Source organism: Dromiciops gliroides, chromosome 5 (genome assembly GCF_019393635.1).
Source record: "Dromiciops gliroides isolate mDroGli1 chromosome 5, mDroGli1.pri, whole genome shotgun sequence".
Lineage (NCBI taxonomy): Eukaryota > Metazoa > Chordata > Mammalia > Microbiotheria > Microbiotheriidae > Dromiciops > Dromiciops gliroides.
In genome coordinates, this window is record NC_057865.1 from 11,556,579 (window position 1) to 11,572,520 (window position 15,942).

At 39.9% G+C, this 15,942-nt stretch overlaps 1 protein-coding gene across 6 annotated transcripts in view; it reads right to left on the minus strand.

Moving 5' to 3' along the window:
- Window positions 1-2,294: 2,294 nt before the first annotated feature.
- TMEM196 (transmembrane protein 196) overlaps window positions 2,295-15,942 on the minus strand; it is a 57,514-nt gene continuing 43,866 nt past the window's right edge. For 2 of the 6 annotated variants that reach the window (XM_043969174.1, XM_043969173.1), the window contains exons 3-5: window positions 10,744-10,998; window positions 9,024-9,097; window positions 2,295-5,705 (exon numbers count right to left, since the gene is read on the minus strand). In XM_043969174.1, the coding sequence (XP_043825109.1) occupies window positions 5,699-5,705; window positions 9,024-9,097; window positions 10,744-10,998 (336 nt within the window). In that variant the 3' untranslated portion in view covers window positions 2,295-5,698. Of the gene's footprint in view, window positions 5,706-9,023; window positions 9,098-10,599; window positions 10,999-15,942 lie in introns of all 6 variants that reach the window. The other 4 variants (XM_043969176.1, XM_043969175.1, XR_006353372.1 and 1 more) reach the window with 3 other exon arrangements.

Genomic DNA, 15,942 nt, shown 5'->3' on the forward strand with positions numbered 1-15,942 from the left:
CTTCATAGCACAGTGCCTCAATTTAGTAGGCATGTAATAATTGTTTGAAAATCAAATTAAATTGAATCACTCATCCAGCCTATTCCATTCAAGCCAGTAAGGTGACATTTTGCCTCATTTTACAGATAAAGGAAATGAGGCTACAAAAGACTAAGTGAAGTAGTTAAGGGCATACAACTAGTGAGTGATCAAGTCAGCGTGAGAAGGAGGGCAGGATCCCAGGTCTCCAAGTCATTTTTCTCTAGCATTATTTGCTGGTGATAAAAACCAAAGACAGGAAAAAAATGTCACTAGCAGTCCTAGTTAGAGAGCACTGAATCAACAACACAATTCACAATTCCAAATGTTCTATAGCACACATACGTTCCTGTGATCTAACTTCCTCTAAACCTGCAATTTTGGGATTCAGGAGGAGTCGTATTGTGTCGTCCTGGACTGGGGGAAGGGGTGTGTCTTGGATGATGCCATTTATTTGGGGCCTGCAGCAATTCTCGCCAACCTCTTCCCTCTTCACTCCCTTGGCCAAAAAACCTACTGGCTACAGGACCCACTTATGCTGGTCTTCATGCCTCAGCCTAATAAAGTAGATTGGAGATAGATAGGATATATATATATATTTAAACTGCCAGACATAGCAGCTTGTATTTGAGATTTGTTTGTCCTTCATTTTTGAAGAGGACCCATGGCATCACAAGGGTGATGTCCTTTGACTCATGGGTGAATTGGAATTAAGTGAGGCAGAATTACTCAGTCATCAGCCTAACTCTCTTTTTTTTTTTTCTTAAGTTTTTTTTTTTTTTTTAATGAGGCAATTGGGGTTAAATGACTTGCCCAGGGTCACACAGCTAGTAAGTGTTAAGTGTCTGAGGCTGGATTTGAACTCAGGTCCTCCTGAATCCAGGGTCGGTGCTCTATCCACTGTGCCACCTAGCTGGCCCTAGCCTAACTCTCTTGAGAAACCTCTTAATTACTTTTTTAATTGATGAACAATTCATCGGACTCAATGGCATCTCTTGTAAAGAACAAAGACTTTAAGAAATCAAAGATTTAATATCAGAGTTTCCAAGAGCAGGACCAGGAGGCAGTGCAACCTACTGGACAGCATGTTGGGTTGGGAGAGAGGAAGACCTGGGTATCCTTTCCTAGTAAACCCTCAATCACAAATTACTTGTAACCCATTTGTGCTGGAGAAATTTGGAAGCTGATTTTCCTGTTGGTTGGAAAGGGGCAATTAACCATTGTAGAATAAGGTCCTAATGATTGTGACTGCTTCCTTGGATAGAGGCAATATTGCACAGTGAATAAGTGATATACAGGGCTTGGAGATGAGAAGACCTACTTTGAAAGTCTCACTGATACTTGCTAGTCATTTGACCCTGGGCAAGTTGCTGATCTTTCCTAAGCCTTGTACAACTCTCTATGTCTCATTTACTAAGTCATGGAAGGTTTGCTATTTGTATTGGTAGAGAGAGTTCTTACACCTGGCAATGTTCATGCTAAGCACAGGATGCAGTTCACATCCATAAACCACAAAATCATTTTGACTCCAGCCAGTTGCTAATTGCCAAGCAACTTGACCCCCCTCTGGAATCCTAAGGGAAAAGATTGCAATCCAAATGTCCTTTGTGCACTGGAAGTAGAAGCACGGTCTTCCTCCTATTTTATCCCATTTAGTACCTTATCACTGCATTTAATGCAAAGTTCTCAGTTTTCAAACCTTTGCTTCCTATGACCTCTAGAATAAAAGCATTTCCACTGGGCCAAGAGTTGTTTCTGATGTTCAAGAAAATTTAATTTTGGAATTGGTTGTTTTGTCTACTCAATCACTACCAACTCAAAGTCTCTCATTCAAAGGGGTCTTAATTAGCTGATAACACATCCCACCTTGTTATCTATTCTGTTCTGTTTCATTTCAATGCTAGTCCTCCTGTTATCAGTAAATCTCCTCATTGGTGACCAATGAGGTGACCAGAAACAGAAAAAATATATATATTTCCAGGGCAGTGAAAAATGGGACCCCAAATCGATGTGAACTTGAATATAATGGGGCTTGAAATAATGGCCAGTAAACTGCAGCCCCAGACAATGGTTTTCTCCAGAATATGCAGAAAATGTATGATTTCAATGTGTATGTTTAGCCACTCAAATATTTGCAGCTACTGTCTCTGTACATGGAGCAGGTTGGTTTTTCCTCAACTCAGTAGGAAACTTTTCTTTTAATTGCCTAAAGCCTGTGAGCTGTCAGAATGAAAAGAGACCCATAGCAGCCAGGACTTTCAAAAACACTCCTCATTTATTAAAGAGACACATATCAGCACAGTCACAGGACCAACTCTTCTGTCAAATGTTCTCCTTGGCGACCACAACCCTATTAATTTCTCCATTTTCCAGGCAGACTCCCCCTTCTCCCTCTGAGGCTTCTGGCAGGACCTGCCTCTCCATGGCATGGCTGGACTCGCCATACCAATACCACATCAGCCCCCCTGACAGTTGGGCATTAGGTCTCCCATTACAACACCCCGGAGGGCACTGGCTCATGCCAACTCTTGAATGTAGTCACTTATAAAATTATAAGTCAATTCAATGTGTGATGGAAATTAAATTTCCAAGCACACAGACATGGATTTGAGATGCTTTCCCTTCTCTGGAATGAGATCAGAAAAGATTCCATTTAAATCTCAATGTGATTTCAGCCCTGAGACTTTTTTTTAAAACTTACAATAATTGCATTTGAAAAGAGATATATGAATATGTCATCTAGCATATGCCATTCGTTCTTGTTCTTAATTATATTGGTTGTTAGGGTCTCTTATGACAGCTTTTCAAAAAAGGAACAATAGTCTGTCCATATGCCACTTTAAAAAAAAAAAAGGATTTTGGTTTTGTTTTGTTTTGTTTTTACTGTAGTTTTTTGTAAAAGTGTTCAAGGGGGATAAATATCTTACCCAGAAAACAGCTCTGGGCCTAATGCATTGCGCTTCATATTTTACTAACATGGTCACAAAGGAAGAAACACCATGTTAAGCTACATTCGGTGTTTATTCTGTTATTTAAAAAATTATAATCATCCAAGTAATAGAGTCTTAGAAAGCAGGACTGCAAGAGTGTCCTTGGACAGTTGGGATTTCCGGGGCTAGAGGCCAGCTGGGCACATGCACACCACCCAAGCACCATCATATATTCGTTTAGTATTTTTCATGAGATGAGACTTCTAGAATCCATTGACTTGATAATGTGAAGATACAGATAAGCTGGCAAGGCTTTTGGTAAGAATAGAAAAATGAAAACAAAACAAAACACCAGCACCAAATTGGCCACTGTTTTCATCCAGAGAGACAATGAGGAGGGGGAAAAAAAACTTTTTGATTCACTGGTTTCCATAGGATTGTAAGGGGATGATTATTAAGCAGTTTAGAAGTCATCAGTAGAATTTTAGTTTGCCATTAGCTAAAATTCTGGACATTTTTTCTGCATAAAGATCATAGCAAGGTTCTCAAATAGAAATGTGTCCCTTCCCATAGAGTTCAGCCACTCCATGTTAAGATATCCCAATTTTATATTTTTTAAAAATGGTCTCAACCTCACCCTTTCTCCTTGAAATCAAAATCTGATTCAGGGCCATTTCACTAATCAAAAATTAATTTCCCTAGTTGTTGCCAGAACTTCTATGTCCATAAAATAGAATGGGGGCTTTAATGGCATGATTGAAAGCACATAGGAAGAGCACTTCAGAAGATCCATATTCGAATCCTGTCCACCATTTACAAGCTGTGTGACCCAGAGGAAGTTCCTCAATTTCTCCAGGTATTTATTTTGTTGTCTTTAAATAGAGAAAAAGAATAATTGTTTTACCTGCTTCATAAGGTTTTGGTGAGGATCACATGAGATCATGTGAGAAAGGACTTTGTACAATATGCAGTCAAACAGAAGTGAAAAAATGATACAAAGGTAATGCATTCATTTCCTGAGATGATGATCCTTTTCTGTGTCTACTCATCAGTGTCATCAATGGTTATTTGAAGATTCAGCCATGAATAGTTTTTATACATTTTCTCTCTCATTCTTCCAGCTGAGGTCTCTTTGAGGGCCACAGAATGTCTAATTTCTGGCTAAGCATCAATACTCTATTGCTTTATCTGAAGTTTTAAATAAAGGAAACCCTAAGGCCATTTGAATTTCATTATTTGGGGACTAGATGACCTGTTATCCACATGCCTGAGTTTGACTAGAAAGAATTGAAAATTACTTAGGTGATGAAGAGTTGATATAAGTAAACATGTAGGTACCTAGCTTAAATATGGGTGATATGCATATGAAATAGACATTGTGACGTAAAAACCTATGTTTTCTTTTCTTTCTTTTTTTTTTTTTTTGCAGGGCAATGAAGGTTAAGTGACTTGCCCAGGGTCACACAGCTTGTGTCAAGTGTCTGAGGCTGGATTTGAACTCAGGTCCTCCTGAATCCAGGGCCGGTACTTTATCCACTGTGCCACCTAGCTGCCCCCTAAACCTGTGTTTTGCAAACCATATTCAGAAGGTCCAATTCTTCTACAATTTCCCTTTTTGATTAATCATCTTGTTCAAAAACCTTTTCCTCATGACCCAACACCAAATACAACAATATTTACATCCACCAAATGGGTTCAAGGAGAAAAAAAAAGACACATCAAAATTAATTCAATGATGTGTAGTCTCTGAAAAAGATATAGGAAAAATTGGCTAACTTCTATCACAAATTTGTGGGGATAAGCTGAAATCTTCCCAATTTCCCCCCAATCTATTTACATACATGTATATTATAAATATATGTCATATATTTTTCTATATTTACAGTATATATGTACACATACTTTTGTGTGGCAGAGTCATTATTTCTGGACCCAGATTCTTTTGTACAGTCTGATAAAAGAGAACATAGGTTTTAGAAAATCATAATCGTTTGGCAACCTTTCCAATCATTGTGCAAGCAATATAAAGCTATCATTCATACTGACTAGTGTTCTTTCTGAAAAGAAAAAAAAATCACTTTACTTCTAATTTAGGCTTCATTTTATTTATCTTATTTTATGAATAAATTATGAAATATGCTGAATCCAAAAACTGGAAATATTTACAGATGTTTGGGGTTTTTTTGTTTTTGTTTTTTGTAACAAGGCATGGCTGATATCTTGAGTCATGCTGTTCTTGCAGCCGTCCATTGTTCAGAACATCAATATCCTCAGAAGATGGGCATTCATTTAATCTACAGCTTGAGACCAGTCATAGGCAAGCTTCACCTTTCTCTCTCCCCTGTCTCCTTATGCCGGTTAAAGTGTGGCTTAGGCCATACTGGAACACAATTTTTGTTTCGTTTATTTCCTCTTCTGAAAAACCTTCATGAAAGTGATCTGAGAAACTGATCTGAAAGCCCTTCTGACAACACTCCTGGAAAGTTCTTAGCCTAATAGAGACAACTGGAAAGCTCTGTGTGGCCAAGTCCAGGAGGAGAAATGTTAGTAAAAATCCAAGAGGGAAATGTGCCAGGGTGTTCCAGAACAGCAGAAACCTGCCAGGAAAAGCCAACAGTGTTTCCATACTGGATGAATCCTTTTTCTGATGGAAATCCAAAATCAAGAAAGAATGGTTCAATGTTGTAAAAATGTCTGTTATACTCTTCCGTTAAATATTAGTTGTGGCCCTCCATTGCTGATATTGTCTGTCATTTCCTGTTAGAAAAAGAAAATGAATTAATCAAAATGCATTTACATGGAAGGAAGTTAATTAATGGAATTAAATTAATTAATGGTTGTGTCTGTTAGAGATTTCAGAAAACTGGAAAAAATGGCTAAATTTCCTTTTTTTAGGGGAGGGTGACATTTAAAATGATATTATGTGGTGATTTAGAACACACAGAAAGGTGCTAGACTAGCAATCTAAGAGAACTAAGGACTCTACTCATATGACGGTCCCGTGTTGGGGATGGGGGTGAGGTGAAACCTTTCCCTCCTGGCCTTTACCTCAATATGACTTGGTAAGATCCAAATGCAAAGAAAAAAAGGCCAAGTATCCAAATTTGTTCACGTATTGGGCCTTTCTCCTGAGATTGTTAACAAAAGTGTTAATAAGGACTATTGAAGATGGCAACTTTGCCATGGAAATGCTCAAGAGCCACTAGAGGATGAGAGAATAAAGATTTCACTAATGCAGCAGCTGTTTGCTGGCTTGGGACTGGGAACCTAGCAAAGGGTTTCACTCCCTGTTAGCACTGAGTGCATTTGGTGAAATGTTTTGTAAGGGAACTTTGAGATGATTAGTCCAATCCCTCCATTTTATAGATAAGGAAACTGAGGCTTAGAATGAGAAGATAACCACTAAGCCATTGGCTATGTAGGAGCAGGTATGAGCTACTAACAGTAGGGACTGAGGTTTGAGCCAGCAGCTTGAAAGGAAAGATTTTTTTTCTCAAAAGACTAGGATACAATAAAACAAAACAACAGCAACAACAATAACAACAACAACAACAACAACAAAAAACTCTCTTAAATTGCTTTTGAAAAGACCATTTACTAAGAATGCCTGAGTAGGGAAAAAGTCTTTTGGGAAGGAAATGAAAATAGAGACCCATTAGATGCCCCAAGAGAAGGAGACTCCATCTAGAGGTTACAAGAACAGGCTCATTTGAGTTACATGAGGGAACTTTTGTAGCCGTGAGTCCCACTGAGCATGACCATGGGCTATAGCAGGTGCAGGGTAAAAGCCTTGTTTCCTTGCCCATACATATTTGCATCCTGTTCAATATATTTCATATCAATTTTCAGACAAGTGCCTATTGGCACGTGAAGGCACTCTCCACAAATACTCATACTGGTGTCACCAAAATTCACACACACACACACACACACACACACACACTCTCCCTCCCTTCTGTACAGGTCCTTTTGCCAAAGCCCAGAAGAGAATGATACCACTGCAAGATCCTTCCTTACAGTTGCCTGCTATGATTTTTATAGAGCCTGTAAAGATGGACTGAAAAAAAAAAAGGAAAGGGGAGGGGTGTGGCAGCTGAGAAGAGGTTGCTTAGTATTGTTTTTCTATTGAATTCAAACTTTCTAAAACTTTGGCATTTTTTCTATTTGGGGAAATCAGTGGTGGCCAAGATGGAGGGGAAAAGGGAGGAGGTTTTATGCATCCTTGACCCTCCTCCCACCAACAAATGTGCACATTCTGAAAGAATTGTTTTCTTTTCAGAAGTGGTGAAATGGTAAATGATTTGGGGGGGGGGCAGGGCAATAAGAGTTAAGTGACTTGCCCAGGGTCATGCAGCTAGTAAGTATCAAGTGTCTGAGGCCAGATTTTAACTCAACTCCTCCTGAATCCAGGGCCAGTGCTTTATCCACCTAACTGCTCCCAAGGTATATGATCTTTTAATGTTCTACCTTACATATCTGGGCCCCTCTTCCATCTACAAAGTACCCACAACAAGATTTCTACAACACTCCACCAGTAACTCCAGGTCTTCTTCTGTCCTGTTTTAAACTAATTATCAACAAATCTTCCCCTTACTCCAATTGAATTAGTGGTCTGATAAGTTACCTTTTCAAGGGGTCATATTAATGGATGCTCTTAAAGATCATGAAGTCTTCAAGAGTATGAGAAAATGTTTTTTTTTTTAACTATACAGGCTCATTAAAATCTAAAGCTGGTTTTGGGGGGGGGGTGAGGTGAGGAGAGGGTCATTAGTCCAATCCTCTCATTGTACATAGGAGGAAAATGAGGCACACAGATGTCAAATAACTTGAAGTGGAGAGGTGCTCAGGGGCCAAAAGTCACATAATATATCCCTCAAATTTCAACCTACTGCAAAAACTGGATTTGAGAGTTTTCAGGGGAGAACAAGTAAAGTACAAGTTAGGAAAATGCATTGTGTGGTCACTGGAAGTGACTGCAGAGAGGCTGAAAGTTTGCAAGATGACGTTGCAGTTTGTCAACCTGAACTTGGGAGAAATCCCCTCTTAATCACTCTTTTTCACCAAGTTCAGCTCAGCCTCTTCAGAAATGATGCCCACTTCTTTTGTACCCCTTTTTTTAAAAACCAAGAAAATGCTCATAACTTCCACTTTCCAGAAGCAAGAACTCTAGGCTTCCTTGTGGTCTCCTACTTTTGATCATCAGCTTTTCGATAAAAAATAAAGGAATGATATCCATATGATATTTAATATCTAATAAAATATGGTTTTTAAATTAATGGTTAAAATATTCAAAAACCTTTCTAAAGAAAACAATCCTTTCCTTCTTTCATTTATATCACCTTCACTCAGACCTAGTAAAACTGCTAACAAGAAAGTGGTGAGCTTCATTTTCATTTAGATGGTCTTTTAGTTAAGCATACCTTAGTGAGGGAAGTACATTATATTCTCATTTGGTTAGGGCAAAGCTACCTATTTGCAAATATGCATTTCTCTCCAAATAAATTAAAATATATGTGTGTGTGTGTATGTAAATAAAGTATGTATAGTTTTAGTGAAGTTAATGAAATTAGAAATGGGTACTCTGTTTTTCTCCATCCTTCATCTGAGATTTGCATTAAAAATAAATATCACATAGGAAAACTTTAATAGTGGGAGCACCTTAAGAGAGTTTTCATTGTATTAGCATAAAACTCTGTTAATGAAATCTTGTGAAGAGAGATATAGACAGTTCTTCTATATCCTAATACATGTCATACTAACATCAAAAGGAGAACCTAGGCATGATGGTTCTGAACTAAAGATATGATGCAGCAAAAGTTAGAAAAGGCATGAATCATCCAAGCAGGAATGTGCTTGGATGCCTTCAGACAGGCTGAATATTGACAATATTCAACCGACTTTCAAGTGGCAAGACTGTGCCATGGAGAAGGAGATCACTTCCTCGAAGTGGCTCCTATGGAAATGACATCACAGCATCAGCCCAGGCTGATTAGCTGTCTTCATGATGCCCTCTGAAAGGCAAGTGCTTCCCCATGTGACAGAACAACATGGTAACTCCCTAGAATTCAGCCGTACCTTGTAGGTAACTCTGGTGTCGGGGGCACCACCGGGCAGCTGGGCAAGTCGGTTATTTCAATACCCCTCAATCTCTAATATAAATATAATAATCATATGGTAAATATTGCACATATACATGTAAAACATGGCTAAATCATGCTAGTATAGATTATGTACAAATGTATACATATGTAAAGCACACACCAGCCAGTATCCAAAGTGCATTAGGATATCTCTATAGGGCAAGACATTGCCAACATTTGTTAGGAAATCACAGGCACTGCTTCCACTGGTTGACCTCTGTCTATTTGAAAGCTCATTAAGTCAAAGATGACTTTACTTTTGGAGGACTCACGTTGATAGGTCTGGAATGGCCTTAATTTGGACCGTTTTGCAGTCTCTCCTTCATTTTTCTCCCAAAGTTACACCAAAAATAAAGATTCAGGTAAAACTTCAATAATAAAAGGCCCTGCTTCCAGCTTGCATTCCCTCTCTGACATGACAAGATTGACATTAAGATGGGAAAGGAGCAGATTATTCTTCCTTGTGCCCTAAATTTTAGCCTTTTTCTCCCATGATGCAGTGCAAGTGATTCTATGAGGATTATTTGTTCTGCATTCCCTTTTGTTAAGGGCATTATTCCTCCTCTCAGGCATCCCAGTAGCAAGAGCAGACCGGAGCAACATAAGCTGTATTCCGTAAAAATACAGTGACTTCTTCTGCTCTTCCATGAGACCATTAGGAGCTCCCATTTTAAGGGGACTTCCTGAAATAAGTTTGGCAAAATATTTAACTTTCAGGAAAGACACCAGAACTGGGTCAACTGACCAGCTGAGGAGCAAAGAAAATATTACCTAGGACCAAGAGATAATTGAGAGCTGAGAGGGACCTTGGGAAGCCAGCACCTTCATTTTAATAATGAGGAAATGGCAGACCAGGGAACTAAAGTGTCATGCACCCCCATGACTACTACGAATTGTTAGCATTTTCCTAACACATTACAATATACAAAGACCTTTATGAATACTAATTAATGTTGTCTTTAAGATAACCTGGGAGGCAGTTGATATTACTATTCCCATTGTTTAAATTAGAAAAAGGAGGCTGGTAGGGGTAAAATAATTTGACCAGATCACCAGATTTGAACTGAGGTCTTCCTGACTCCAGGTTCACCACTCTACCCACTGTATTGCCTAGCTGCATTGTCTTAGAAAGTATCTGAAGTAGTATTTGAACCCAGGTGCTCCATATTGATTCCAATATCTGTGCCAATAGTCTCCCTTTTCCCCCTCCTGATGGACTATTTTCACATTCGTAGATCTGATTTATATCATTGAAAGCCCCCAGTTGAAAAGTTGGGGTAGGAGAAGGAGATTTATTTTCTTCCCTGAACTGGGGTTAGTGATCACAGGATATTCCAGGGACTGCGTTTCCCTGTATGACATATGAGTATTCATATAAATAAGAAATTCCATTATTTGGGAAATGCTATTTTTAGGACTGTGTCTCCGAATAGACAGAGATGCCAGAGAATTATGCAGAAATGGGTTTAACCATGAACAGCAAAGATACAGTACCAAGAAATAACTCTCACCAATCCAGCAGGGCTAAGCCTCTAGAGGATGATGGCCGACATGGGTCTCCCAGACATTTTCTAAAAGTGGCAGCAGGTTCCCCCAGCCGCAGAATGCACCCTTCAACACAAATGGGCAGTGATGGGGCCCGGCCCAGAACTCACTTTTTCTGCCATTTCGTGGGAATGGTGCAAGGAGTGCTCTCGTTCAGAGAACATGCGTCTTTGTTCATAGCTGGCCAGGCGGCAAGTGAGCCAAGAGGAAAGGGTACAGCCCCCAATCCCAATGCAGGCCAGAGACATGGAGGCCAGGCGCAGGGGGTAGAGTGAGGATGTCTTCTTGGTGACCGCTCGGAGGAACTGGAAATTCAGGATGCCACCAATTAGCCCACAGATGCAGCAGGCCGAAAAAAGGATCATCTATTGAGAAACAAGAGATGAAGTGTTGGATGAATGTGGGAAGACTGATCTGACTTAGGGAGCATATTCGGGTATTCATTAGGCACTTGTTATGTGCCAAGGATTGTGTTTAAAGCTAGGCGTACAAATAAAAACAAATAAAACGACAACAAGGATGTTCTCACTCTCACAAAGATTGTGCTGTAACTGAGGGATATAGCCCACAGAAACTAGTTTCATCTTGGGGCAGATGGCAAGGCCCAGAAGTCCTGAGAGAGGATCAGTAGGTCAGAGTCAGTGCCCAGATGACTGGTGGTCAGGGGATGGTGCAGATGGTAAGGCTTAGCAGTCCTGCATCTCACTACAAGGCTTGTAGTTGGTGACTTTTAGCTCATCCAGGTTGTATGAACAATCAGGTTGCTTTTCCTGCCCCACAGCTCCATGGGGTCTGAGTGGTCTGAAGGCTAAAGGGTGAGTGGCAAAGGGAAGTCAAGGGAGGAGTATGTGAAGCCTTGGGTTCTTTTCAAATAGTGGGCCAAATAGGATCTAGGGGTGGATGTTCTCAGAGAAGAGGGACAGAAATGGAAGGAAGGAAGGAAGGAAGGAAGGAAGGAAGGAAGGAAGGAAGGAAGGAAGGAAGGAAGGAAGGAAGGAAGGAAGGAAGGAAGGAAGGAAGGAAGGAAAGAAGGAAGGAAGGAAGGAAGGGAAGGAGGAAGGGAGGGAGGAAGGGAGGGAGGGAGGGATGATTGAATGAGGCTCTGAGCTCCTTGAGAGCCTTTCTTTGTGAGCCTTGTGCTTAGTTCAGCCTGACACTTAGCAGATCCTTAATAAGTGTTTAGTGACTGAATGGAAATGTATTCCTTAAACACTTGCTATGGGCCAAACACAGCACTGAGTGATAAGGATACAAAGATAGGCCCTGCCCTCAAGGAGTTTATACTTTAATAGGTAAAGGTGGGCACAACACAAAAGAAGCAGCATGTCCAGGCGGGGTGGGACCCTCCGTATTGAATATGAAACCACATCCTTAAAACATCTCCTAAAGAAGGATATCTGAGCGGGGTAATTTCACAGGAAATAAATAAATGCTCATAATTTGACTGATTTTTAAATGAATAAATACTTAGTAAATCCAAATCAGCATGAAACAATGTCTAGAAATTCTTTTATATATGCATATGGGAGTATAGACAAATAAGCATATGTATATACACAATCATATATGTATATATACTTCTATGGCTAAACACATAGATAGCTAGTCAGAATCGAATTTGCTTATATTCAACAAACATTTGCCAGACTCTATCATGGCACTGAGGTAGGTTTTGAGAATATAAACACCATGAGGAGTTTATCTCCAACTATGGGGAAACCACATTTACACAGAAAAGTCAGAAGCCACCTATTCTCAGGAGAGTGAAAGCACCAATTCCTGAGAGGCCAGAAATGGTTTGCTGGGGGAGGCACCTGACGTGAGCCTTAGAAAAAGGTGAAGATTCTAAAAGGGAAAGATGAGGTGGGAATGAATGCTAAGCATGAGAGATGGCTTGTGTAAAGGCATGGGGAAGAGTAGGGGGGAGGAGAGAGAATACAAAGTTTGGGGAATAGCAGGTAAAGAAGTTTAACTGAAATAGAGAATGAGAGAAAGGGAGTGATTTGAAGTGAGATGGACAAAGGGAGTCTCAATTTTCACAAAGCAGGGAGGGCATGGATCCCAGAAACAACAGATCAATTAAATCCTTGTGAAAAAAAAAAAGTTTGTGAGCACTTAGAAAATAAAACAGAAATTAATAGGAATGAGCCTGGGTTCACTAAGACATCAAATCGAACTGGCCTCATTTCTTTTATTAGGGACAGTTCTCTGAGGATCAAGGAAATGCTGGAAACAATGGGCACCTTGCTTTTAGCAATCAATAAGTTAATGTCAGGACATTTTAAAGAGCCTACTCTGTGACAAGCTTCTTCTAGTCTTGTAGGTACTGAAGAAGAAAAGAATTGAAGGGTTTTTTGAACAAATTCTGTCTTGATAGTCAAGTGAACAAGACTGATAAATGCCACTTGGGTGAAAATGCTATTATGTGAATTGATAACTAATTGATACACTATACCCCACCAGTGTTGTCCAATTTTGAATTGATGTTAACTTGGACAGAAGGCTGGTCATGAGGAAAATATGTTTTGGAGCCTGTTCAAAAGAAATGGAAAACTGGCCATAATTTTGAGGATGTAAAAAGAAACTAGAAGTTATATAGGAGATGCTTTTTATAGGTTGGATATTGGATAAAATTACTTCAAGTACCTTCTGACTCTAAAATTCTGTGATTCCATGGTTAAATTTGATGCAGCACTCATAAATGATATACATTATTGATAGGGTTTGGGGCAGCCAGGGGATGCAAGGAAGAGTGTCAGACCTGGATTCAGGAAGACTCATCTTCATGAGTTCCAATCTGGCTTTAGAAACTTAAGAGCTGTGTGAACATGGGCGAGTCACTTCACCCTGTTTGCCTCAGGTTCCTCATCTGTAAAGTGAACTAGAGAAGGAAATCCTAACCACTCCAGTATATTTGCCAGGAAAACTCCAAATGGGGTCACGACTGAAAACAATTCAACAACACTAACAACATCGATAGAGATTGGGAACTCCCAGGTGAGTAAACTCTTAGTATAAATGCAAGTTGATTGTTTCTCAGAAATGTATAGTATTAGTTATCTAGAGTCCTCAGGTTTAGTGACTTTCCAGCCAAATCTTCCTTACTTTAAGAGGCTTCTGTGCCCATCATAGTACACTACCTCATTGAGTTTAGAGTTTATGTTGTTGTCAGTATAGATTTTAAAAATAAGTAATGTATTTGACCAAGATTTCCAGGATATCACTGATTTCCAAGATGTTTTAAGCCAAATGAATAAATATGATAGTATTGACTCAAGGAGTTCCTTCATTTCTAATGGACTTGAATAAGATATTCATTGAAAGAAATATTTCTCTAAACAAATTCAAGTGACCCACTGGAGAATCATGCATAAGAAGCACTGGGTTATTATTGAGTTATTCTTGAATTAAACCTTTTCACTATCTACCAAGGTATCCAGGTAAGAGAGAACAACCAAAGGGGGAAAGGAAATTTCTGTTGGTATGTGTGAGTGTGATAATATTTGGAGTTGGGAAGGAGATTGGAGACCACTAATCAAACTCTGTTTACTGGCAAGAAAACTTAGACAGAGAATGGTTAAGCAACTTGCCAGTCATATAGACATCAAGTATCTCTTGGGGTTCAGAGAGACCTGAAACTAAGTCTTTCTATCTCTAAGTCTAGTGTCTTTTCTACTATGGGATGTTAGATATGGCAGATCTTATTCAGTACTTCTGAGAATTTTTTTTTTTACTAGTTCACCCTTTGCTTCAGAGATTGGTACATAAGTTAATCATTTTCATGACAATCTTCTTGGATATGGAACAAGAGAAGATGGCAATATAATCTGTGGAATCATGTTTCTAGATGCTACTGGAGGCAATGGCCAGGGCATAGGGTAGAGGTTATGATCTTATGTTTTCCTTCATGAAGAGGAAAATAATCCCCTTTTGACTTTACCATTCCAGTTAGAGAGAAAATCTAAGTATATGGAGTCAGTGCCTTGGAAGGCACAAAGAGCAATGATGAGAAGATTGCACAAAGATGGGAAAGGGCAAGTTTCCAAGCTTAAATTCTTAGCCCTCCAAGGACACATTTCTAGTCTGTATTAATGTTCCCCTTTTATATACTCCAAGTGTCTGTGTGTGTGTGGGGGGGAGTATTTTCTGCTTGCAGTACTCTGGCCCATAGGCTTAGAGCTAGACAGGGCTTCAGATGCCCTCTAGACAAACCCTTTCATTTCACTCAGGAGGAAACTGAGGCACAAGAAGATAAATTCACTTGCCCAATGTCACAAAAGTAATAAGCAAAAGAGGCAGAAGTTGAACCCAGTTTTTCTCACTGCAATGCCAGGGGTCTTTCTACCGCTATATACTACTTCTCTCAGAGAGGAGCAACCTGCTAAAAGATCAACTATACAAAGTGAAAAACATGACCATATCTTCTATTCTTCTGTCCCTATCCCATCCCCTTCTGCCATCAGTACGATTTGTGGTTGTATGTGGGTAATCCTTCCCTCATTCTGGGAGATAGCAAACCAATCATTCCCAGGGTTTGTGGCCATTATTAACTCCAACAATTTGCAAAAAATGATATTTTTTTATCTTTTGGAAGCAAGCTATATAATGGAGATCCTGTTGTGACCCTTCCATTTTCTAGCCTCATGTCAAACAACACAGAAAGCAGCAGGAGTTGGCCACGCAGGCACGCACATAGCCCCATGGACCCAGATGAGCATCCACCCAGCAGGACTTTCTACAATCTAAGGCCCCCTGCCAGCTTGGGCATTCATGGTCTATGCAAGATGAACATCTGTAAGCACTTTAGACACGGGGTGTTCAGGGCTCAGAACTTAAAAGAGTCATGCAGGGTGTTAAAATCAAGCTGAACTAAAAAAAGAAAAAATCAAAACCAGTCCAACTTTTGATGGCTGCAGGGTGCCCACTTGCAAAATTAGGTTTGCAATCAAAGCCAGTTGGGATCCCTTAGGTCCAGGTCTGTACTTAAGCAGTTAAAGTTCCCTGGGACTCCAGCTAATTGCCTTGGCTCATTGCTGGCAGAAGCATGTGACTTGCCTGCAGTCTATAAAGTGGGGGCTGATAAGTTGGCATTGCTGCCAGAATCGGAAGTTATATTCTAGGGCTATTTAAAGAGTCCGTTCAAGCTTTTCCTATTGTGCTGCCTTTCAATGACCCTGCTATCTTTCTGGGAGGGAGCGCAGGCTGGCTGGGTTTGATTCTATTCTCTCACTGGCTCTCCAATAAAAAAGTGGCCTTCAGCACATGGAAGCCATGAGGCCAGTCAACCCCCAGACACTGAAGAAACACAA